General features: G+C 45.8%; 1 protein-coding gene across 4 annotated transcripts in view; it reads left to right on the top strand.

Moving 5' to 3' along the window:
* Positions 1–26,236, top strand: part of LOC138467757 (zinc finger protein 2-like) — a 1,341,736-nt gene that overhangs the window by 278,927 nt on the left and 1,036,573 nt on the right. For all 4 annotated transcript variants that reach the window (XM_069607988.1, XM_069607987.1, XM_069607989.1 and 1 more), the window contains exon 3: positions 1,521–1,631. In XM_069607988.1, coding sequence (XP_069464089.1) covers positions 1,521–1,631 — 111 coding nt within the window. The remainder of the gene's footprint in view (positions 1–1,520; positions 1,632–26,236) is intronic.

Consider the following 26,236-nt stretch of genomic DNA (forward strand, 5'->3'; position numbering starts at 1 on the left):
TTCTTATTAAGTTTTCTTTTTTATTACCTTCCAATGTAAAAAGTAATTTGTGCCTTTGAATCAAAGCTGCATTTTAGTTTTTATCTTGTGTATCTTTTTGTAAAGGTTTCTATACACCATATACAAATAAAAAAAAGAAATGTATGGGAAACCGACCCTTCTCGACTTCATTTCTGAGAGCCAGTGAATTACTTATAGTTGATGCCACAAATTTGAAGTTGGGCTCTGAATATCTTGAACTCAGGATGCAAGCAGGATTTAAAACTTATCTGGACGTAATTTTTCCTCCACTTGAAAAATCTTTATATTTGTGTTTCAGACTAGGTATAATTTGTGCCTTCCTTTACCCAAAACTGGAGTGTATCGAACATGAATTTCTGCCCATCCGCCTAAGAAGTATATACCTCAGACCTGTTTTGAGGGAGGTAGAGATTCACCATTCTGTTATGGCAATGAGATTCTGAGCCAGTGACTAAATCCCTATGTAGTCTTTGCAACTGCCCATTATATTTAAAGGGCATGGTTGCTAAGAGTTAAGACCCTGAAACACACAAGTCCCAATTTTGAAGTTCGCTGATGACTAGGCGAGGCAGTGAAATTGTCTCTCCTTGCCATCCATTTCTAAATGTTTATATCTTCATGGGGCCGTTGAAGGTTTTGACACAACACGCGTTTTGTACAGAAGGAGATCTGCCCTGTAACACAGCGCTTCTGAGCATTTGCACTTTAGAATGATGCATTTTTCCTTCTTCATTCTTCTTTTATGACATTCTATTCAGTTATATTTTGATAAATGTCTGAATAGTTAGTTTGAGGTATTATTGACTTGGATGCGTGTTGGAGTTTCTTTAGTATATTCATATCCTCGTTTGCATGGACCTTTGTTTCCTATCTACACTGTACCTTATCCTTTCCCATCAAATTTCTACTCTATATACAATCTTGATATGATTGTCTTAAATGTGTAATATTAATGGGATGTCTTTTTCTTTAACAGAACTGTATAGTATTTTAGCAATGTTAGTATTTTTATGAATTTGCTGTTGTATTTTAGATGTCCTTTTATGGCAGATCAGCCTAAATGAATGAATGAGTGTAGTTAGTATTGGTCTGGTCCCTGTACTTTAGATTGTGTTGCTTTCTGAGTAACGGAGTGTACTGTTGAGTTCACATCTTTCTGAGGACTGGCATTAGAAATGTATTTTCTGTAACAATTGTAGTTGTCTCCCAGTCCTGCTGTGTAATTTGTATTGATCTGTCTGTTTCTGTGTAACTTTGAGCGTTCAACTCTATCTTATGCACAAGACCTTTCAAGATCTTCGGAATGTAGTCCTCCTCTTCTATCCATTACGATGCACTGAATCAGAAAGTTCTGGTATTCCAATTTATTACACAAGTAATTGTTACAGATGCCAATCCCATCGTGCAACTTTTTATCTTTTTGTAGCATACTTTGTAATTCTAGCCATTACAACAGGATCGGTAGAAAAAAAATATTTTCTGCTTTCTGTGCGCAACAGGTCCTCTGATTGCAGATTCAGTATTTTCATTGAAAGCTAAAGAAAATGAAGATCCATGTCCCGTGAACCATGAGATACCTGACAGGAAAAGAAATGCTACACTTTCTCCAGGTAAGTTTAACATGCAAAATTCACACACGCACACGCACCTGCACACACTCACACACACCTGCACACACACACACACCCCTGCACACACACACACACCCCTGCACACACACACACACACCCCTGCACACACACACACACCTACACACACACACACACTGCGTACCTGCTTGGATTGAGTGGTGCTCCTTAGAATGGTTACTAAGTCTGCTTGGCCCTCCTCACGCTGCAGAGCCTCTTATGTGACTCGTCAACTGGACTGCCAGCGGTTCCTATCCTCCGCTCGCTGAGTGTTGGTGTGGGTATGTGACGTGTCATCAGGGCTTTCCCTCGGCCCTCTTGGTACTTTGTTTTCGGTTACCTTGCGGGCCGGGACTCTTCCGTTTACTCGCCCTCTGTGCCTGGCTGCACTTCCCTAGTACGCACCATGGGCCAGGAGTCAAGTCTGATATTCTCTCTCCCTTGCCAACCACCTTTCCTGTGGACGCGTCGGCGCAATTGAACTCTGTGGGCTTTGCGGAAGCCCTCTCCTGATTGGTTCCCACACTGACACTCCTCTGGGGACGCAGGGGTTCTCGCATTGCTGCTGTCTTCCATGGATATAGTCTAAGCACACTGAAAAGCAGATGTCCCTAACCTCTAGACTCAGGGACCAGCACATAAACTGAAAAAGAGTCTAGAGATACTTTAATCAAAAAAACATATTTTCGCACTAAACATTAATTAATTAACCACCTCCTATGGGCCACGTGCTTTGAATCATTTGTATTTTTTGTTAGTTTCAGTTGTACGTTCTTTGTTGCACGTTGATTGTTGTAGGATGTGTGTTAAGTGATGTTTTGTGGAGTGTTTGATTTATTCAATCAATATGAATTGCGTTGTTGCCAATTTACATTGCCCTTATGCATTGTAAATAATTCTGATTAATTCTAAATAATTCTGATGTTGTTTGTTCACAACTATTGATTAGTGCTTAAAATGATATGTTTGTTGATTAAAATATCTATACTTATTTATATGCTATGGTTATTAGACAGGGCATGGGTCAGAAGCAGAGTCAGCCTATTAAAGGGATTATAGCTGTTTCATACAACCTAGCGTCTGCATACCCCATAAAGGTGTTGATATCTGGGGAGGGATGGTGACCCTCTCTGGGGTTTTCCTGTCCCCTAAGCGGGAGACATCTCCAGTGGGATCACACTTACCCTGTCCCCTAGGGGGTGTTAAGCGTAGTGGGCTCATCTACCTAGTCATTTGAATTCGTCACAATATGCAGCTGCCCATAGAGTGCACTCCACATGTATGGCTCCCAGTGTATCAAGTGATGCATTAAGAGGGGATGCCTAGAATTCATCCTATAATTTTTATGGCACTGATAATGAAATCAGTGCAGGGAGCAGTGCTTAGAAGGTCTCTGTAACACTTTTGATTTTAATAGATAGAGTGCAGGATGGTGTTCCTTTATGTTGTATTGTTCCAGAGAACCTTTTTTTAGGTGTTGGTCTGGGATGTACACCTGGATTTCCAATGCCGAAACATGCAGCTACCACTGCAGGACACTTGCAATATGTGGCTATAAATACAAAGACCACACCCAGACATGTTCAGGACATGGAACAGAATGTTAAATGATGGTGTCAAAAATATGTTACATTATGTTATTAAGCTTTTATACTGTTCAAATCCCCAAAGTAGTTGTTTTACTGCACTGGTACCTTATCTGAGAAATTGCACCCTAGCTTGGGAGAACGAGGACCGTAGTCTGTGGAAGCTCAAAAGATAAGTGCAAAAGTGAGGGTCAGGCTGCACGAATAGGAAAAAGAAACTGATTGGGTTGGTACTAAGGGGTTGAGGTAGAGGGATAATGATTGTGCAAGTTGGGGCGGGTGAGTAATGATGGGCAGTGGATCAAAAAGGAATGCTGATCTAGAAGGTGGGAAAATAAGACATCTGGTGCTATCAAGCATTTTCCAGTGATGGTAGCTTATAGTTCCTTGGAGGGAAGTACTCCAATGAACTGAAGCCTGGTGGTGTGGTGACCCGAGATGTGCTGTGGAGGCAAGAATTGGCAGCTAGTGCAGAAGTGTTTGTGTTTTGAGGACTTAAGTGAAGTACTCATGGCACCTTTGACACATGGATATTGGTGTGTGCTTCAATTGGTGAAGGTGGAGTTGAGTGCTGTCAACTGTTTCTACAAGCTGTCCATTAAGAAAGTAACATACCAAGTGTTAAGTTTGTGTCATACCAGCGCCATTGAACTTGAGCGGTTTATTTTGTACTGTGCGCCTGACATGGCTTTCCAGACCTTAGTCTTCTGGAAGAGAGAAAATGAGCGAGGGAAGATAAGTGGATGAGAAAGCAGGAAATAAATGCCACAAACACCGAACGGGAGAGCTTCGGCAGAGGAAGTACGTTTTGTGATTGCATGAGTGTGTCAGTCCTGTTAGGTTGGACCATGGTTCTGCAAATTGGAGGGGATGAAAGTGTCTTAAAGTGTTGTGATAATTGGGCTGTGTTTCTGAAGCAGATGTGGAGAATTGTAAGTTAGTACTCAATGTAATGTTGGAAGTATGAGGGGCTTGAGAGTTTTCCCAGGCAATCCTGGAAGTTTGGTGGCTTATTTGCCCGGGTCTCTACACTTTGCACTCCGGGTGCAACTCCAGTATTTTAATATGTTAACTACATAGCAAAGCAAAGAGTGACATAATCAAGAATAGACTGTGTATAAAGGTGAATTGTGTTGATAACAGAAGGTAAGGGAATGGAGGGGTCAAACTGGTACAGTAAAATTAAAAATGCATGGCACCTTGATGTCAAAAAGGTTATTATTATTAATTTGTTCCATATCATATTGTGCTAGTTTTAATTTTAGTTCACAGTGAGACAGGGTGGTGCGTTACTGAAAGTAGGCTATCAAATTATAGTAATGCTTAGCCTTCTGTAGTGTGAAAATATAGCCTGAGCTCGCTTTGCAGAATGTGTTCATTAGACTATTTGAAAGGCAGAGATGAATGTGCGACCAAACAGGGTAGGTAGGGCGAGAAGGAGCCTGATGTCTGTCTTTCTGTATGCAGTTACAGACAGGCACCCTTCCGTCATGTTATATTATTGTGCATTGACAGTTACCATGAGACTATGACATGTTTTATACAGTGCTTCATGCCACAGTAAGGCAACCTCATAGGATTGAGGTGAGGGGAGAAGCTTTCAGATTACAAGCCAACAAATGTGAACATCATTGCGCCACTGAGGGAGGCCTGGGGCCAGCCAGCCAAATTAGAGGGAATGGGCATGAAACAGAAGTGAATGTGCCCCAAAACGGGCTTGCAGGCAAGAGAAATAGTGATCTGTGCAGTTTATGCTTGTGAACATAAAAAGTGAGGAGGCCGGTGGCGGCAGCCATCAGAGACGGGGATCCGAATTATCGTCTACCTGGACTACCTTCTGATTCTAGTGCGGGACAGCACAAGGTGCTTCAGGAGCAGGTGCGCTGAATATGCGCTTTGATCACTTCCCACAGGTTTCTGATCAATCTAGACAAATCGGAGCTGAAGCCCAGACAGAGATTAGAGTTCTAAAGGTTTGTGATAGACACCAGGAAGGCATCTCCCGAGCTGCCCACGCAAAAGAAAGAGCTGCGCGCAGTGACCAGCGAGAAGAGTATTTCACTTTGCAATCCAGCCAGACTAGTGGGTCTTCTGGCAGCGTCCATTCAGACCATCTTCCCCGGGCCGCTGCATTACAGGGCCTTACACAGGGTAAAGATCAAGCATCTACGGGGGGGGGGGTCAGATACATGGTCAGTCCCATTGTAAGAAGAAGCCCAGTTGGAACTAACATGGTGGTTGCAGAATATAGAAGCGTGGAATGGCTGGGCTATCTTCAGCGATGTTCCAGAGCTAGTGATGGAATCAGATGTGAGCAGGACTTGTTGGGGTGCCAGGTGCGGACACCTAGAGACAATGGGAAAATGGTCCGAAGAAGAAATACAGCTGCATATACATTGTCTGGACTTGCTAGCGGGCTCCTTCGCAGTTCGAACGTTTGCCAGGGACAAAGCCAATCGCATTCTGATGAAGATGGACAATATCTCAGCAGTCCGGTACATAAACCGGATGGGAGGCACAAAGTCCAAAATGTTGGCTGAAAGACTTGTGGCACCACTGCCTGGAGAAAAACATAGAAGTGACGGCAGAGTATCTGCCGGTGGAGCAAAATGTTGTGATGGACTGGAATTTATGCTACCTCGTAGATTCCAGCGACTGGAAGTTGCATCCAGAAATCTTTATGAAGCTGCAGGAGATGTGGGGTCCGTTCGACATCGATCTGTTTGCATCCAGATTGAAAACGCAGACTCCCAGGTATTTCAGTTGTAGGATGGATCCGGGAGCTCTGGTAGCATACGCTTTTCTCCACAGTTGCACAGGAACAGTCCATTACACCTTTTCCCCCCGTTCATCATGTTGACGAGAGTATTAGCGAAAGTTCGGAGGGAAGCGGCAGAATTAGTCATGGTAGTGCCATTGTGGAAGTCCCAAGTTTGGTTTCCAATGGTGATGGAACTCCTTGGATTTTCTGAGGATTATTTCGTTGAGGCGGGACATACTGCGGAACCCAGCCGGTCAGACACACCCGTTAATCGACTTGGATAGCCTGCAACTGTTAGCGTGCAGGGTTCCAGGAACGGATTGGAATTGCTGGGAATTTAGCAGTCGCTGCTGAATTAATCAGGGACTAATGGGCCCCCTCCACACTTCGGAGCTACGGCACTGCATGGGACAAATGGGAAGACTGGTGCAGTAAATCCTGTTTCAGCACATGTAGTGCAGGGTCTCAATTTCCTAGCCGACCTGTCACAGGACAGTTGTGTGCTTTCCGGATCCTCTGAGTATATAAGTCAGCCATATCAGCCGGACACAAGAAGGTGGTCGGAATGCCAATAGGGGAACCCCCGGTGGTAATGCAGCTTCTGCAAGGAGTAAAGTTGGTTAAGCCTCCCGCACCTAGATACTCAGTTTTATGGAATGTAGAGGAAGCGTTTTGATTATTTCTAAGCTGACCTGACAACATACAGTTGCCAATTTCAAGACTATCAGGAAAGTCAGCGATGTTGCTCTGTTTGGTAGCCTGTAGGAAGTGTGACGTTGGCATCATTGAAGGAGACACAGACAACAGATTCAATATGTAACAATAGGCTTTTATTAATGAAAAGATGAAGATGGTCTTAAGCCTAATTTGCACTATGCTAAGGTGGGATTTCCCTACCTAAAGAAACTAAGGATAGTCTGTGTCAGTAAGGTCAACTGAAAATCTATCTGTGTCCAAAAACTATGCTTGCCCCCACAACTAAGACAAAACCATGTATAGGGATGTCAACCATAAACTAAATGGTGTTTCAAAAGTAAAGCTCTGAGCTATTTCCAACTCGGGCTTACTCTTCAGCCTCTTTTCCTCAAATGTCAACAAGTGCAGCACAATGTTCAGGTGACCCGCTTTTGGATTTAAAGTCATAAAGTTCAACACCTTTGTAAATGTCAGGCTGCCCTTCCCCAAGTCCAACACAGTTCCAGGGCAGCACGTCTCAGGATTCCCTTCTCCAAGTTCAATATCAAAGATGTTATAAAAAGAAGTAATTTGAAGATTTATCTTTAAACTAAGTTTCAACAATTCGTCACATCTCAGGGTTCCCTTCCCCAAGTCTTGTATGCACCAATGGTAATGTTCCTTTTGACACAAGAGCAGGTTTCCTTGGTAGTATATAGGGGTTCTCTGATCTTGGCTTAGTGGTTAGACCGCACTGTTCACCCATTACGGATCACGCAACCAGGAACCTTGAATTCTCTTCCAGAAGTTCATTATTCAACATATGAGTTTGCTTTGTATAATTACATTTTCAATAAACAATTCAGTATTCAAGGTTAGCAGTCTTGCGGTTTCATTCAGTTCAGTATTCAATATAACAGTTTGCGGTTTCATTTATTTCAGTGTTCAATATTAGCAATTTGATTATTGTCATTCAGTTCAGTATTCAATATTAGCAGTTTGCCTATTGTCATTCAGTTCGGTATTCAATATAAGCAGATTGCTTATTTTCATTCAGGCCGGTATAAAATGTTAGCAGTTTGCTTATACTTAATCTCTCGCGTGGCTCCCCTTTTGTTAAATGCTGTTTTGCTCGCAATTCACCGCCTCACGTAGCTCCCCTTTTTTTATAAATGACTGTCTTTCTTTATACAGAGTCTTTCGAGAACGAATCTCTTGATACGCGATGACACAGTGTAAGCACTGACCTGATCTTCAGTGTTGATTGTAGCGGAAGTAGGGCTGACAGCCCAGAAGACTCTCGAGACTCCCTGAAATCAGGAGTCTGGAGAACCCTGCGGGACACCAGCAGGATAAAAACACTCTGGGGATAAAAAAAACCTTTGCAGCGTGATTGTCTCCAAAGCAGGACTCAATTGCAGCATTGTAGTCAACAAGGGAGGCCTCAATTGCAGCAGAAGGGAAGAGCCAGAGCAAGGTAGGTGGCGAGGACCAACTAGAAGCTGCTGAAGGATAATGAACGAGAAGCCAAGGAAAGGGAGAGCCAGAAGTAGAGAATGGGGAAAAAGGACGAAAAGGGGAGAACACTGGAATGGCAAAATGGGTACGTAAGAGGAAGCCTGAAATCAACGGAGCGACACAGGCTCCATAACCAGGAAGAAGAAGAAAAAGGGAAAAACAGGTTAAGTAGCGTCAATGCTTACAGAAACACGAAGCGACGCATCCGCTTACCGTTTCACTCTCCTTAAGAATCCGTTGTGTCTCCTGCTTCTGCCGTCTCTGCTGGTAGCTGCAGGGCGCCATCTTGCGGGAAACCTAGTCTGTTGCTAGAAATTCCAATTGAAGGAGCAACTTGCCGCCATCTTGAGTGTAGTACTGCGTAACATGAACGGTACCTTTTGTATCTATGCCACAAAGACCAGCTGTTAAGGGTATGTTTCCTGACACTCGACCACTCTGTTACTTAGTATTCCTTAACTTTCCATTTCATCAGTATGCATTGTTCAGGGATCATAGACGTATATATTTTTTGATGTGCAATTATTCTGCTACATTGTATTCACTTGCGCCTTTCACATACCGGGTTCCCATTATCTGAAACTCACCGGTTGTGTTTTTGGCTTTCAGCTGGATTCTGTTGAAACTTCTTTTTCCTCCGAGGTCAGGGCCTCAGCAGCGGCCCATCAAACACTCCTGGGCTCCCTTCTCATCACAGGGGAACGAGTATCTCTTCCTAATTATTTCATAAGGGATCAGTACGCTTCCCGACTCCCTTCTCTGTACTTCTTCTGCGCCCTGGAGACACGCCTCCCTCACCACGCTTCCTCTCGCTGCCTCACTCTGCGTCTCGTTCTCCACCGGCTGGTCCTGGGCAACTATGGTCTCTCAGCTGCTCTCTCAACTCACTCGACTTTCCTCCTGTTAATGCTCTTTTAATACACTCCTGAGGCTCTGATAGGTTGCAGGTGGGCATACTTAATATCAATTGCCTGACTTTGCCTGAACCTATTAGTGGGACACGGCTGTTAAGTATACCTGTGTGCTTCTTTAGTCATCTTCTTCATCCCGTTACCAGTGGTGAGAGTAAGTGGTGTTCATTACTTTCAGTTGTTTCCTCCTCGTCTGAGTACTGTCAGGCACCCCAAGAGGGGACAAAAGGGGAACTGATCTACACTAACCCATAAAGGTCGGGAGAGGGTTAAACTGGTTGTCACTAGGATAAGGGGATACCATTTCTCGCCTAAAGGTTCTCCACTCCCAATCGCTAAGGACACGCCACCCAGGTTACCCTTCATCGCTCGTCCACCCCCAGGCTTGGGATCCAAAAGCAATGGCCCTTCCCTGGAAACCTGCAAAGAGGATCCAAGGGGAGTAGATGTGAGGATGCCCTCATGTTTCTCACAGAGGGTGTTAGACGTGAAAGCGCTGGAGCTTGACAGAAAGATTTTCTATCCAGAAGGAGTAGCTTTCAGTATAGCTAAACGTAGAAAGAACGCTTCCAAAGGAATCTCTTATCCTTATTTCCCAGATAACCGCCAGCTCTGTGTGGCACAGTGTATTAAAGATTATGAGACAGCGACAACAGGCGTTGGGCCGTTAGGGATGACCTAATTGCTAATAGCGTGTAGGAAGCCATGCGGTGGCCTTCACCACCCACGATTGCTAGGTGGGTTAGGGAGGTCATGCAATTAGCAGGCATTGTTTTGAGTGTGTTTGGTGTGCATTCAGCTAGAGGTGTATGGCATCTAGAGCATTTGCGGCAGGGGGGTCTTTGCAAGACATTAAGTCAGCTGACTGGTCTTCTGACACAACTTTAAGACCTTTTTTTAATTTATTTTTTAGCCAGTGTCTGAGATTGGCACCACAGTCATTAATAGCTTTGAACACGCATAATGCTCACCTCCGGTCTAGACATAGAATTAAAATTAATCAGGCTTACAGCTCACGGGAGTCTGGATTCTATTAAAGGACACAGAGACAAACATTATCTCACCCTGGATACGCTGGTGTTGTATACTGTTTGTTAGTATGACATGTTAGCGTGTTTTGGACAACTGTTAGCGTATCCCCACCCCGATGGTGTTTCTTTTCTTCTTGCCTCATAGAGGATGACAAGAAGAATGTGTGAGTCTTCAAGCAAAGCCGGATTACTGGCATCTAAGTTTTGTTTGAAGTTCTGCATAGTACAAAGTTGCTGGTGTTAGCAGAGCCGTTGCTCGATTCAAGAGTCGTTTGATTTGCCATTGTATGGGACATTGAGTTCTTCCCAGGAGCTGGATGAACGTTCTGTAGGGAAAGCAGGGTATCACAATTATTGACACTGACACAATGGATACAATTTGTAAAACCTTTATTGAAAATGTTGGGGTTGGAGAAACTCCAATTCTGCCCTATAACTAAGATTGGAGTAGTCTCGACCATCAAATGATAAACGAAACAGTCCTAGTGGAGTCTGTCAAATCAAAATGGCCTGTGCTAACAAAAACCTAATGCCTGCCCTATCTCTTGTGTAAAAAGGAGAAAATGTATGCAAAAGGAAAAGTCAGTGTTCAAATGATAATGTGGCTGAACCAGCTCTCCTCCCCACGTTGGGCCTCACTGGGTAAGGCGATCCTTGTGTAGACAGGATGACACACTCTGGCTTGGCTTCCAACACAGTACACAGTTCAAAACCGTGGATCGAGGCCCGCCTGGCTCTCCACGTTTGAAGTGCCTTTCTCTGACTTGCAGAATAATGTTTCAACCAAAACGTTCTCAAAGGCCCCCCTCTGCCGGGCTCAGTCTTCTCATGATTCACACAAAGTTGCAAGGGGGCACCCTTCACCAAGCTTAACACACTTCGGGCACCCCTCAATCGGGCTCGGACCACTTTCAAATGTCAAAGTCTTTCGAATGTGGGTGGCTTTCGTTACAGACCACTCAGCGTTCACTATTTACTTTGTCTTGCTGTTTTTTCACCCTTTAGATTCAAACAATGCACCTTTCACAGAGACTTTCGAATGGGTTACTTCCTTTCACCGGACCACTCTGTTACTTAGTATCACTGGTCTTGCAGCTGTATTTTTCTTTAAAGTTCAATCACGGGTCTGCCTTCCTTCGCGTCTCATCCACACGTGTGCAGCCCTCACTTGTGATATGTTGTTGCTACTTCATTCACTTTAACACACACCGGTCTCTCAGGTCGCTTGCCAACTCACCGGCTACGTGCGCTTCTTTCTTGTTTTGCGTTTTCCGATTTTTGAGTCAAGGTTAGTACCACAGGCTTGACCTCGCCTCCCCAACTCTGCCGTTCACCTGGGAGGGTCGCTGTCGTCCTTGAAACACAATGCAATCTTCACTTGTGAGATCTGGCCTTCTCCACATGTCTTTCGCAGTCTGGTGGAAGCAAGGACCTCCAGTAGGGAAGCCTTGGGGTTTTCGGCCTGCTGCTCTCGTCCCTTGGTCCGTTGCTCTGCTCCAGTAGGTGTGCCTTCATCCCAGAAGTTCTGCTCGTTCTCGTGTTCCGCCTTGCTCAGTGTGTTTTTAGGTGTTGCCTTTTATACGCAGGAGGAGAGCTAACTGGTATCAGGTGTGTGCACTTAGGGTATAGTGCCTGACTTTGCCTGACCTAATTAAAGGTATATGTCCAGTACGATGTGAGAGAGTTAGTCTGGTTACTCTGTCACCCTCTTCCTTTGCCCAGTGTTTGTGTAGGTGATCCTCCCACACTGGTCCACCCCCAGCATCTGGATCCAAAGGCGATGGCCGTGCCCTGGCCACCTCAGCGAGGGATCCCTGGGGACTAGCAGGTGAGAGACCCTCTGGTTTCTCACAGTTCACAGTGAAGAGAAAGAGGAAGTGAACCAGGCTGAGGAGCAGAATTAAAGAAAGTTTAGCATAATGCTTGCCTCTGTGTCTTTAATAGAATCAAGACTCCCCTAAGCTGTATTCCTGGGTAATCTTCATTATGCTTACTAGTTTACTATCTGAGTAAGACCAGGAAAATCAACTAATACCTCCCGAACTACCGCAAGATCATAAAACAGGATTTATTTAGACCAGAACCTAGAAGAATGAAAGGAGTGTATCATTACATCCGCACCCCTCCCGGAAGATTGGTGCATCAGAATCCCTACAGAATCCCAGAAAGTAGAAAAACAGACTATCCAAGATGAGATGAAGGCCATGCTAGAAGCTGATGTAATCGAACCTTCACAATGACCTTGGTCTTTTCCCATCGTTCTAGTAGCTAAACCAGATAATTCTTGGAGGTTCTGTATAGATTTTTGAAAGGTTAACGAAGTATCTCAATTTGATAGTTACCCCATGCCCCGAATAGATGATCTAATTGACAGATTAGGTGATACCAAATTGTTGTCCGCTTTGGACTTTACAAAAGGAAATTGGCAATTACCAGTTAATCCAGCAGATAAACCCAAAACTGCCTTTTCAACACCCTTCGGATTATTGCAGTTTAATGTCTTGCCTTTTGGCCTGCATGGGGCCCCTGCCACTTTTCAAGGACTAATGAATCATGTCTTGATACTGCTATCCTCTTTTTGTGGAGCCTATATTGATGACATCATTATATATAGTAAGACCTGGTCTGAACATATGTTACATTTATACCAAGTTACCAGGGCATTGAGAAAAGCAGGGCTAACAGCCACTTCCAAAAAATGTTATCTAGCCAGATCCACTGTTAAATATCTAGGGTTTTTTGTTATTATATTATTGTTTTTTTATAACACGCTTAATACCTAAGAAGTTTCTAAGCGCGGATCCGGGATTCCAACGTGTGGTGTTCTGCGTCGTCTTGCGCCGTCTTGCTTCCAAGACAAACACGTTGCCACTGAGCTATACTACCCATGCCGAATGTAAATGGGATAGTGCAACCCCAACAAGATAAAGTGGAAGCTGTTATGAGAACCTCCCCTCCAGAAACAAAAATGGAGCTTCATGCTTTTCTGTGGCTTATGGGATACTATCGCCAGTATATCCCAAATGTTGTTCTATCGCAGGAATTCTTATTGGTAAGCTTAAAAATGCAGCTCCTCAAAAACTACAATGGTGCTCTTCAGATCAAAAATGTTTCGATAGACTGAAACAAATATTATGTAGTGAGCCAGTCTTAAAGGTAGGAGACTTTAATCAACCATTTGTCTTAAATAACAATGCTTCCTGGATGGGCTTAGGAGCAGTGTTATCTCAAATGATGGGATAGAACATCCAATCCTATATATAATTAGAAAACCTTTTGATCGAGAGAAGAATTATGCCACTGTAGAGTTAGAGGCTTGTGCCATCAAATGGCCTATAAACCATTAAAAATATTATCTAATGGGAAGAAAATGTAAGTTGGTCACTTTAACACATAGATACTCCCTGTGGAAAAAGTGGAAATTACACAAGTAATTCTCCTTTTTGCCCCTTTCCAACATGGCTACCCACAGGTCCATTCAATCCTTTCATCCTTCACGGTCTAGTCATTTCCAATATGGCCGCCGACTCTCCTCCTTTAAATTCTCTCATTGCACAGCAGGCCACGCGTGACTTCAAAACTGACTGCCATCTATCTCAGCCGGTCGGAACTTCTAAGTAAGTGTATTTCTTTCTTCCTACCTATACCCCTCTACCTTTCTGGAATCCTTTCTCTTCCTACTCTGTTTTCCTCAATTGCCCTTTTCCAAATGGCTCGCTGCTCCCTTAGCGCTCACTTCATTACCCTTAGTGGAAATCGAGTGCTTATTCCCACGAGAATTCGTAAAGGGCTTTCAACCCTCGCTAATCACTCGCGTTGCACAAGGAAAACTACTTCTCGTATTTCCTGTGCCATGTGTGGGGATTTATTACTTTCAAGCACAGAGAAACACTCATTCGGATTTCCTGTGCCGCATGTGGGGAATTATTACTTAAAAGCACCACGGGCAGAGAAACGCCATTGTATTTCCCGTGCCGTGTATGGATTATGGTAAAGGATATAAACCTCGGGACAATCAAGACTCTTCTTTTGCCTTCTTTCTGGTGTGCAGCCCTTTTTCTGTACACACCCCTGTTTTCATCTCCTACACAAGCTTTGGGAACTATTATACTTGTGCAACTTTATCCAGGAGCATCTACCTGCTACGCAACCCGTGCCTCAGCTCCCACATTACACAACTCATGCCTCAGAATCCTGTTTAAGCGCAACACGTGCACCTGTCCTCCAGTTTAAAAAAAGACAGAGAACCTTCCAACGGTAAGCATATATACTTTTGGAAATCTCCCATTACAGGACAATCCTGCCAGGCATCTTCCAGCACAACACTAATGTCCTGTGTGTTTCTTTCTTTCTTGATTCCAACCTGGGAGCTGTATAGGAAATTAAAATGCAATAGAAGCAGAGGGCGCTAGAGGGCCAACCAAGATGGCGGCTCCTCTGTGAGCTCCTAAGGGACTCCCGATTAATCCTGAGCAATCGCTGCAACCCTGACACTGTGTCGTATCTACTACATAAAAAATAACTTGGCAAAGAACGCAGCGCCAGCTACGCCCAAAATCGTGGAGAAAATCGCCCCAAGGGATCCTGAAAGCCGTTCGGCCGAGACGCAGGAAATAATCCAACAACGGGCCGTGCCCTCGAGGCTTGGACAACCCCCTGGGGTTCGAAACACCACCAAGATAGACCCCGGCCCACGGGCGGCAGGGGCAGGGACCCGGATCCAGGCGTGAGCCCACCGCACCGGCAGAGCTGGTGTGAGGTGGCGGGTGGGGCTCGCGCCCTCGAAGCGTCCCCCGACTGAACAGGTGAAGAACATCGGAGCACGGCCACTGCAGAGCTGTGGGGGGAGGAGCACCAGTCCCGGCCGTGACAGCTGGCCCCATCCGAGGCCGTGCCAGAGAGATGAGGAGCGTGGCGGCAGGGTGAGGGAAGGCACAGAGCATGCACCGAAGGCGGGGAGAGTGCACCCGCCCAGCGCAGCAGACCCGCGGGCGGCCTCTCCGTGGTGTCCTTCTCCCCCCACCCAGGTTCCTGGGCCAGATTGCATGCAAACTCACAGCAAGGAGGTGCGGAGCGCCGTGGAGCAAGGCCCTCCCCTCCATTGCCCGGGCACAGAGCCGACAGGAACACCTCACTTAGAAGTCGGCGGTATTTGGGTGCAGGCTTTGGGGATCGGGGCCGGCTGCTCCAACAAGCGGGCCATAAGCGGGGCGACGGCCCATCCCCACTGCACCCGGACTCTCCCCCTGCATAGAGCGATTTTGGGTACAAGCTACTCTAGCCACCGGAAGCCGATACCCTAGCCGCAGAGGCGCAAATACAGAACTCCTTATCCCCTTTGCATGCAACCCGGACCTCAGAGGGCCGAAATATAGTGCAAAGAAAGTAGCACACGAAGCAAGGGAAACAGCGCATATCCAGGGACAAGAAAGCAACCCCAAGATTAGAAGCAACAAACTCCAAATCAGCGAGGCCAGCCATAGTCTTCAGTGGTCCATGCAACACAGGCACGGCTCAGTCAGCAATTCCCAGTTAACTGCTGACACACAAGCTAAGAGGCTCCAGCAACTACTCACATGAAACCCGCTGGCGCATGTGCTACGAACCACCCGCAGCATCGCTCCAACTCATGCTAAGAAAATCTCCCGTCGCCACGCGAAAACCACCATACAAAAGTACCCTAACCCACAACGGGCCTCGGTTTGAGGCTACAAAATAGTCACATAACTGGTTCTGCTCCCGCCGGGACTTGCACCCCCAGCTGGAGTGAGAGCGGGACGAAGAGCCCCCCCTGCCACCCTAAACCAGAAGAAGCTCCCAGAGAACACAGGGATAATATCAGACAACAACGTGGCGCCAGTGCCTCCCCCTACAGCGCCGCTGGCGGTGGTGCATGGCACGGACCCCCCTGCCAGAATCGCACTGCCAAGCAGCTTTTCTCCAAGCACAGCGCAATATCAAGAAGCCCACCTGCACGAGACCCCCCGGCCCCAGCTTGAAAAGGCCCACTGGAATGTCTGGGCCAGACACGATCCTCGACAGTCCTCTTGATCCACCCGCATTAAGAGACCCCCTGGCAAGCACCAAAATGGGCAAATCCAACAAAACGCAGCGGAAGCTCAACTTCGATGCAGGACCCGCATCTAAAACTTCAAGACAAGAAAACCACCCGGGTTCCCCACAAAACCCTGAGGGCTTGGAAGAAGAACACCCACAGCAGCTAGATATCCGTGAGATCCTATTGGACCTAAAAACAGGGATCGGGCACTTGGACAGCAAAATCGACTTGCTGTCGTCCAAAGTGGACTTACTTCGACATCGCTTAGACAAGTATAAAGACTGATTAGACAACGCAGAACAGAGAATCTCGGACATAGACGACAGCGCAGCATCACTAACTCTGAGAGTATCATCACTAGAAAGCCAAATGAAAACGGTCATGGCCAAAAACGAAGATTTAGAAGGTCGTTCCCGCCAAAACAATATGAGTGTTCGGAATCAGGGAACAACCAACACACAACAAAATGGAGGATCATGTAGAAAAAATATGCAGGGACCTTTTCGGTGACACTGCCCTTTCACAACTATTCGTTATTGAGAGGGCACACAAGATCCCGTCCACTAAACCTATTCCTGGAGCACCCCCTCGCCAAATCATAGCCAAACTGTTGAATTACAAAGACCGAGATACCATTCTGAGACAAGCAAGGGAGAAAGGTAACCTCCAATAAGACGGAGAAGCAATACAAATATTCCCTGATTTTTCCCCAGCGGTCCAAGCTGTCATGATGCCTGCCCCCGGGAAGCCAGACCAGGCCCAGCAACCCCGGAAGCAGGCATCATGCCATTTGAAGCATGCCCAAAAACCCCAATTCGGGGATGTTTGGGTGCAGTCCTGGCGCCTATGGCGCCAGGCTCATAAGGATAAAGTCAGTCCTGACGCCATGGGCGCCAGGCTCATTACAGAAAACTTACCTAATGCAGACCATGCTGCATACTCACCTGGTGCAGACCATGCTGCACGAAGCCACAAGCCAAATGGGGTTCAGGAGGGACTATTTTACCTAAGGGACTACTTTTTTCTCGGGTGGGGCTGTGGAAGAATACTTACCCGGGACTTCTTCCTAGTCTATTTAAACCACGCCCGGACAGCCACACGTGCTTCGCGTTATTCTGCATTCAGCAGCGTAACGCTCACCGTGCCTCCAGCATCTTCCAGTCTTCAGCCACGCCCGCTTCAGTCCTGGACCACCTGGAAACGAAAAGGAAAGGAGAAGAGGTTCAAACTTGAAACCTTACCTGAATTCTTGATCCATCGCGACGTCGATCTTGAAGAAGGAGTCATCGCACACGCATCGGCACGCACCTCGCAGCGCCGCGCTGCACTCACCATCCAGTGCAGCTTTTCTTCACTCCATCGCAGGCTCAGCATTTCCACACCGCTCTCCGATATCTAAGGGGACAAGAAAAACCAGGTGAGCACGGGAATGCAAAAGGGCAATACAAACTACCCCCAAAGACTTACCGGATTACCACGGGGGGTACTCACCTCATCTCGGGTCGGCGCAGTTAACTCTGCATCACCGCCGCACCCCGGCCCCTAAGGGGAAACCACTGGACATTACAAGCAACCCCCCAAAGACTTACCTGATTTACCGCAGGGGGTACTCACCTCATATCGGGTCGGCGCAGTTAACTCTGCATCATCGCCGTACCCCGACCCCTAAGGGGAAAACCACTATAGACTTACCTGACTCTCACCAACTGCCCTTTGGACTCTTCGTGGTGGTTAAGTCGGCAACCTACAAGGAATCGGAAAGAGTGAAGATCAGACATTTGAACTCTTACAAACTATTGGATCCTAGAGTCAATACTGGCCAGTGAAGTAACTGGTCGTCTACGCGCCCCTGCGCTCGATGCAGGATGGAGAGCCCACCTTTCTAAACCATCAGGTGAGAACAAGAGGGAACATCGGGAGTGGTCAGTGGGCAGACAACGGGAGTGGAAGGTGGGTTAACACTCGAATTACGGGAGGTTAATTCCCTTTCTCCTTTGCAGAAAGACATTCATACGAGCCGACAAACGAAGTAAGCGGGGGTGTCCAGTCAGTCATCTCGGCTCTACGTGGCACCAGGCCGGTCCAGATCGACGTCCCCGTGGGAACCAGGTGAGCGTAACACAAGCCGAAAGAAGATCCTTTACAGCAGTCAAACGTCAGCTACGCGACAACCAAATTGCGTATTCAATGCTCTTCCCCGCAAAACTTCACGTCCAATTTGAGGGGAAGGTCCAATTCTTCAATTCACCAGAGGACGCCACCCTATTCCTCGACAGACACGGTTGCAAGGCCCCAAGCAGCGGCCAGGCAGCCCCACAAAGGGAGCGAGCAGAGAGAAACACACCATGAACCACAAATAAGTATCGCTTCATAACCACGGCTAAACGGCACTGGACATCAGGACGGTGGTCAGTCAAAATCTCGAAAACAAAATCTCGAATGACAAAAAGCACGAAACAAAAATATCGAGAAAAAAAATATCAAATTTTTTATTTATTTATATATATATATATATGTGTTTTTGGGGTCAGGTAAGTAAAATAAAGGGGTAAAATAAAAAAAAATGAAAAAAAGGGGGTTTGGGGGGGAACCCCCCCATTTTGAAAAAAAACGCATTGAAAAAAAAATTCGATTATTTTTTTTTTCGGCCTTTTGTTTTCGAGATTTTTGTTTTCGAGATTTTTTTATTCGATATTATCACTATGAACCCATCAGGACATCATATTTAGATCGAGGAAGGAGCCCCACGCGCAGCAACATTAACTTTTTTTTGGGGGGGAGACAGAACGGATGAGTTGGGGGTTATCTGGGTAAGGTACTGTTTACTAGTGTTGTTTTGGTTAAGCACTGTCCGGCCCCACTCCCGCGCCACCTCATCCTCCCGCTCACGGAGACTAAGCCAAATAGGCACAACCATGTCCCCAAATAGACCACTGTACCAATGTGGATCGCTAGGAGTCGGCACTCAGCCCGACTGCTGTGAACATGGAACCCACCCGCCCAATTCAAGGTAGCAACGTGGAATATCGGAGGAGGTAACATCCCATCCAAAACAAGGAAGATTCTGCAGTTCCTTAACGCCATAAAGTCGACGTGGCCATGATACAAGAGACTCACCTGATCCCACATAAAGAACACCTCTGGGCTCGTTAATGGGGCTGCCACTGCTACTTCTCCTCCTACTCATCGTACGCTGGAGGGGTGGCCACCCTCATTAACCCAAAGGCCGGCTTCTGCTTGATAAAAGTGGAGAAAGACGCAGAAGGCAGAGCCCTCCTGGTTATGGGAATTATTGATGAAAAGGAGGTTGCGTTCGTAAACTCATATGGCCCCAACGTAGACGGAGCGAATAACTTCAATTGGGTCCTCTCCCGTCTTACACGACCGGTGCAGCAACCATAATATGGGGCGACGACCTTAACGCACACCTGGACCCACAATAAGACAAATCACAGGCCACCGCAACCCACACGTCCAAGGCCAGTCTTCAAGTCCAAGAAATATGCAGAGCATACATTTTAGTGGACATATGGAGGCACGGTAACTGGGAGAATCGTGAGTACACCTTTCACTCGGAAGTGCACAATACAAGCTCGTGAATAGACTACCTTCTCGTCTCAACACAATAGACATTCCAATGAGGCGAGTGCCTGATCCTTCCCAAAACCTTCTGGGATCACGCAACTGTGACTCTTGAGTGCAATCTCCCCAACGTAAAATCGGGAGCACCACACCAGCGCTTTAAACCCAGAGCGCTAACAGACCAGGTATTCGCAGCTGAATTACGAGAAGAAATCATATCCTTTCTATATGTAAATCAAGACTGTCTCATCAGCGGGAACGTTGGGGGAAACATTAGTGTTACATAAGGGGAATATGCATTGCCAAAGAAAATGGAATTCTAAAAACAATGCGACGTGATTTAGCTGCAAGCGAAGAACACCTGAAAGCTTTGGAATTGCAGTACACCTCTACAAATCAAAAACACGTCCAAGCGGAACTCAAGGAAGAATTACTCAAATTCAGAAATATAGCAGAACGAGAGATGACATTCTTACGTCACGGCCGCCAGATCCGTCAGCATGGCGAAGGGCAAAGACCTGGAGCGCTCCTGGCCCGCCTAATCACTGCTGACAGAAAGCCCACCCTGGTGGAGAGATTCCGATCCTCACAAGGCACACTAGTCCACACAAAGGCAGAAATAGCTGAGTTTTTTCGGGCCTTCTACCAAGGCCTGTACAGTGCAAAACACTCCAGAGACCCCGAACAATTACGCAAGTACCTAGCAGACACGGAGCTGTACTGGGTAGAGGGAAAACTCCACGAACCTCTGAATGACCCCATCACTTTAGATGAGATCCTGGAAGCAATAAAGAACCTGCCCAACACCAAAGCCCCCAGGCCCCACGGCCTAATATGTGAAATTTATAAAGCATTCGCTCCCCTAGTAGCTCCACTACTTCTGAAGGTTTACGAGGAGGCATTGGAGTTAGGCATTCTCCCACAATCCTTGAGGGAAGCCAATGTAATTCTCCTGCACAAAAAAGACAAACCTCCCAAGGAATGCGGCTCTTAAAGACCGATTTCCTTAATAAATCTTGATAACAAAATATTAGCCAAAATCCTGTCCAATAGACTGATCCCCCTCCTCATGCCAGCATTAGTACTCGCAGATCAGGCGGGCTTTATACCGGGCCGTAACACAACGTTCGGCATAAGAAGAATGTTCGGAGCCATGGGGGCGATTGATCCCACACATCAGGCGGTCACAGTCCTTCTCGAGGCCGAGAAGGCCTTCGACTCTGTCGAGTGGCCCTTCATGTTCGCGGTACTCGGACAACTCAGACTGGGGAACCAATTCATCAAAATGGTAGCGCTACTCTAACAAACCCCAATCATCTATCATCTTTGGTTCAACAAAATCTGCATATGTTAAACTCCAACGCGGGACCAGACAGGGTTGACCGCTGTCGGCACTGATATTTGCGCTGGTGATGGAACCGCTAGCCTCCGGCCTGCGATCCCGGCACCTCCAAAGAGGTCTTACCATGGGACCCCACAAACTGGTTATCTCTCTCTACGCAGACGATGTTGTGCTATTCATCCAAAACCCCGACGAAAACTTAAACCACATAATGCATGAGATAATTAAATTCAGCGCGGTCTCAGGCCTGAAAATCAACCACTCTAAGTCAATTATTTTCCCCTCTGTTAAATGGCTTCAATTCAACATTCCCACTAAGTCAGTGCCTTGTCTGGGATTGCTCAAGGGAAGCCCTTATTTATATATTTTTATGACCAGTTATAATCTGGATGATGAACCCTTGTATAACGCCCCTCTCTTAGAATTCCCCCTGACCCCACTGAGCCAAGAAGTAGGTTTGTTTTGCAAATTAAAAAGGTTTATTTGAAAAATTAAACAATAGATATATATCACACTTTTATAATTAATATTTGATATCACACTTAGACATATGACAGTGATCAACAATGGATGATGTTATACTAGCACACTGGTTTAATTACTTAGGAGTAGTATAGAGGATAAGGTAGCTGAGAATACTTTATGGTTTCAAGGAGATGCAAAGATGAATAAAAGGCAGTACAGAAATAAACTTGATATGATTTCAGCAAAAGATAATATGATCACTTTTTCTCTGACAATTCACTCCCCTCCCCTATGCAATGTAAGGAGATGGAAGTAACACACACAGTTTTCAGGAATACAATCACAGTACAATACAAATTCAGTTCCCCACTAGCATGCTTATAGCACCAGGGATGATTTTGAAACACAGGCGAAAGACTTTCAGGTAATTTGCAAGGGAGTGAAATATGCTAAAATTGATTTATTTTAATTCCCTCTAGAGGTTCAGGGTGAGTGAGAGATACTTTAAATCAGTTCAGGTCCACACTAACAATGATTAATGAGGGATTATCAGGTTGAAAACGGATTTCAGTAATGGAAGCAAAGGACAGATCTTTCTACACGTGGTTGAAATGAAGCAAAATGTGAATTTGCTGCACTTTTTTTCGAGTGCGTCGAGCGCAATTACGGAGGCTCTATAAGGAGTAGCAAGTCGGTTTAGAGCTTGTTGGAAAGATTAGAATCTTAGCTTCCAAATGAAAGTTCCTAGCACAAACGGTTCAAGAGATGCAGACGATTTTATGAAGGTAGTTTTTCAGAAATGAAATAATGATTCAAAATGGCAAATGACACTTTTACAGGTTTAAAATCGGAGAAGGGACACATGATTCTATGATGTAGTTTTGGACAGGTTAAATGTTTTGAATCAGATTATTTTAAGCTAAGAGATGGGTTCTGCACAGTTCTAGCTGGGTACTCACACTATAAATTTGAAAGGAATGGCCTCGTCACGGATCTGGTCAACAAGTTTAGCTGCGGTTCTCTCTGCTCGGCGGGTCAATCAGGCACCGGTTCTGTTCACAGCGGTCTGGTCTGGGTCTCTGGTTCTGCTGGTCTGGATCAAGTGGATTCTGGATAACACACTGCTTTCTAGGTACTGGTTCTGTTCTGGATACACAGGATTCTTAGCAAGCAGCAAACCGCACAGCCCGGCGGTTGAATAGTTTGCAAAAGATTTTGAGGCCTGCTGAAGAGTTCAGCTCTTTGGAGTTTTTGTTCTGGAGTTAGTCTGGATCTCTGGAGTTCTCTGTCAGAGTGCTGGGCAGGAATTCAGTTGAAGGCTGGAAAATGAATGTCCCTGTCCGGCTTCCAGTGACTCTTTTTATGTCTTTTGAAAATGGGTGTGGATGCTAACTTTCTATGCCCAACCCACTCATGATTTGATAGGTCAAGGATTTCTCTTTGACCTGATTTGAGAAGGGAGCAGTGATTCATCCTATCATCAGGTGTCATGTTTATGGCTCCAAAGAAAGAACACTCCCCTTTGCTTTTACCTTAGAAAATCATTTTCATAACTAAACATATTTCCCAAATACACAAGTGGTTGACATTACATGTACATATCATATATTACTTCGGGTAGGTCTCTGTTCCAACTCTGATGTTTCTAAGAGCCAGGGTTCCAAAATGGCAACTTATTTTCGTTTTTGGTAGCTTTTGCAACATTGGTTTTTCATCAAATCTTTACACAGACCTGTACCCTCTTCCTGAGCATATTAATCTAAGTTATCGTGTCTCTAGCATAAATACAGTGTTTGCAGCATTCATAATTCCCGGGGTTTTGCCTCAGAACATCACAGAGCGACCAGCCTAGTCTTGAACTGGGAGTGAAGGTGTCATTTTAAAGATCCCAAAGTTGTACATTTCTGTCATCTGGTTACAATTAGTTATCAGTATTCTTATAAAACATATATTTGCCTTTAGTTCACTTCACTTCAGTGTTTGGATCCACCCCCAGAAGCTTGGTGAATCAGAGATCACATGTCTGGCTTCTCCCAGAGCAGTGTGTTGACAGGAAACACCCAAAATCCGCATACCCTATTCAATGGAAAGAGTCTATGTGTTGACTGAGGTCAGCAGACCAGGGGGCCACTCTGCATTTGGTTAGCATGACCATGTGATCTCCTGGGCTGTTGCTGGTAAGGGCTGGTGTGAATGCTTCCCATGGACAGAGGCCCTTTGAACTGTTTTAATTGAATCAGACTGCCTCCTGGGAACAAACCTTTGAAGTCCAAGCTAGCTCAGGATGCTGTTTAGCTTCTGCAATACAGGTCCCCAGTCAGAGTTTAGACCGCTAGTGCCGGTTTGTGTCCAATGCCGGTACTGCACCCATTTTTGGGATCTGTCTTGAATTTGACAGGAGAATTTTGCTTGATAGTTCTAATCCTTGCTTAACATGGCATTGCTGTGTTTCCTTTGGCACCACCTTTCACCCATGGCACTCCTGGCCCATCACACTCGCACTGGTGGGTGGCAGGTTCGGCGACCATTTTGGTGTGCGCAAAACTGCACGGTTTTCCTGGATTCTGGCGCAAATGTGGGCTTTTTCGGCCATCTTGGATTTTCTGAGCCCAAAGCCCCAAATGTTGCAGCATAATAACTCAAACATGGGTCAAAACCCCTGACAAGCCCCCCCGCCCGACTGCGCTTTGATTTCGAGTCAAGGGGGAAGTCGGGTGCAAAGGATGTTTTGATCCACGCGCTGGGATGTCCGCATCGTCTTCTTCCGATTCCGCCGATGACAAAGTTTAGCATCTTTTCCTCCGTCAGGGTGGATCGATCGGTTCTCCTCGCCGGTCCTGATGGGAGTATTGGGCGGTACCCCGGGCCCCTCGAATCTTTGCTCCCGGTCCCCAGGTCGTCTTCTGTGGTCAGTCTCCAGGTTTTCTTTCTCCTAGGATGACAAAGCAAAGCGGCAATACCTATTCGTAGACATTTCTCCCCCACTATTGATATAGTGGGGCGGCATATACATTTTATAAATCAAAAGACATGAACATGTACATTTTTTTTTTTAAATCAGGAGACAAGAACATATACTTCCCAAACAAAGGCATGCGATGTATGATCTTGAAGGCTAGACTCAATCTACTAATGACGTTCGAAATCTTAGCCATCCGCAGTCCGGCAATGGACAACAGCTGCCGCTTATGCAATAACATGGACAAAGTGGAAACCTTGAAACATCTGACGCTCCAATGCCTGATGACCAAACAAAGCAGAGCCACATACCTTCAACCTCGACTCCAAGGGGTAACAACAGTAGAGGAAGAGGTTTTGTGGAACAGGCTAATCTCAGGAGAGACAACACGTTGGTCCTTGACATTGGTGAAACTAATAGAAGCAGCCTTTAGATTGATAAACCAGCTAGGTTCAGCGAGAGAGTCCCTGAAATCAGGAGACTAAAGCTCAAAGGCAAAGAGGAAGGCATCTGCATCGCTTAAAAACCAAACAAGAAAAGACTGTGAGGAAAGGAATCCGGACTCGGAGAATCCCGAAGCGAAAAACGAGCGCTTCTAAGTTGGGAAAACCCTTGTAAAAATTAAAAATTTCTTTTTAATTAAAAATTCAAGTAAAAAATAAAAATAAAAAAATAACTCGAACATGGGTCAAAACCCCTGACACCTTAACCCCCAGTACCAGAACATTTGCTGATGACTATAACTTTAAGTGGGAATACTATCATGTACGATACCTCAGGATCCTTCTGTCCCTGTGCCAGAGACATTTTCCAAGACAACTATGAAACCGCACTGAGATCGCTCCAAGAGAAGGTAAATAGATGGAAATCACTGCCATTGTCGATCTGGGGTAGATCGTCATTGGTCAAGATGATAATCCTACCTAAACTCCTCTACCTGTTTACCAACATCCCAATTTTACTCCTGCGTCTCTACCTAGGGAAATTAAAAAGCCTCACACTAGATCTTATCTAGGCCGGGAAACCTGCGAGAGTGGCCTACTCAACACTTATACTGCCGGTGACAAGAGGTAGGCTCGGGCTCCCTGACCTCGAACGATATTATTGGGCAGCGCAGACACACTTTCTGAGTTACTGGTACTCCACCCATTTCGTCAGACCACACGTTCAGATAGAACGAGCCCTGGCATCACCTAATCTATTAAGGGCGGTCATTATTAGCCAACAACCAGTGCCACGCCACGCTGAATGTGGTACAGGCCACAAATGCTATCTGGAAAAAAATTGCTCAAAAGTATGGGGTAATAACCAGATACTCTCCCCTCCTACCTATTAGATTCATACCGGGAATTCCCCTCATGACTAAAAAAGTTTTCCTCCAATGGGCAGATAAAATACACATCCACTCGCTCGGCAATCTGTTCGTTGAAGATACATTCATGACACCACAGCAAGCTAAGGAAAGAGGAAGTACCTCCTCTCTAGATACATTTATATATTTTAGGCTGCGCTATGCTATCCAGGCTCTCTTCCCTTCATTCCCACGACAGCCTCCAATGTGACAGCTGCTCCATGGCGTGATCAGGCGCAGGGAGAAGGTAGATTAGTAGTGTCAAAATACAGATCCCTCCTAACGGATATGGCAACAGAAAATCCACGCACAAAAGAGAGGTGGGAAAAAGCGTTGCAGATTTCCATC

The sequence above is a fragment of the Ambystoma mexicanum genome, chromosome 4q (assembly GCF_040938575.1).
Source record: "Ambystoma mexicanum isolate Mex_15411 chromosome 4q, UKY_AmexF1_1, whole genome shotgun sequence".
Lineage (NCBI taxonomy): Eukaryota > Metazoa > Chordata > Amphibia > Caudata > Ambystomatidae > Ambystoma > Ambystoma mexicanum.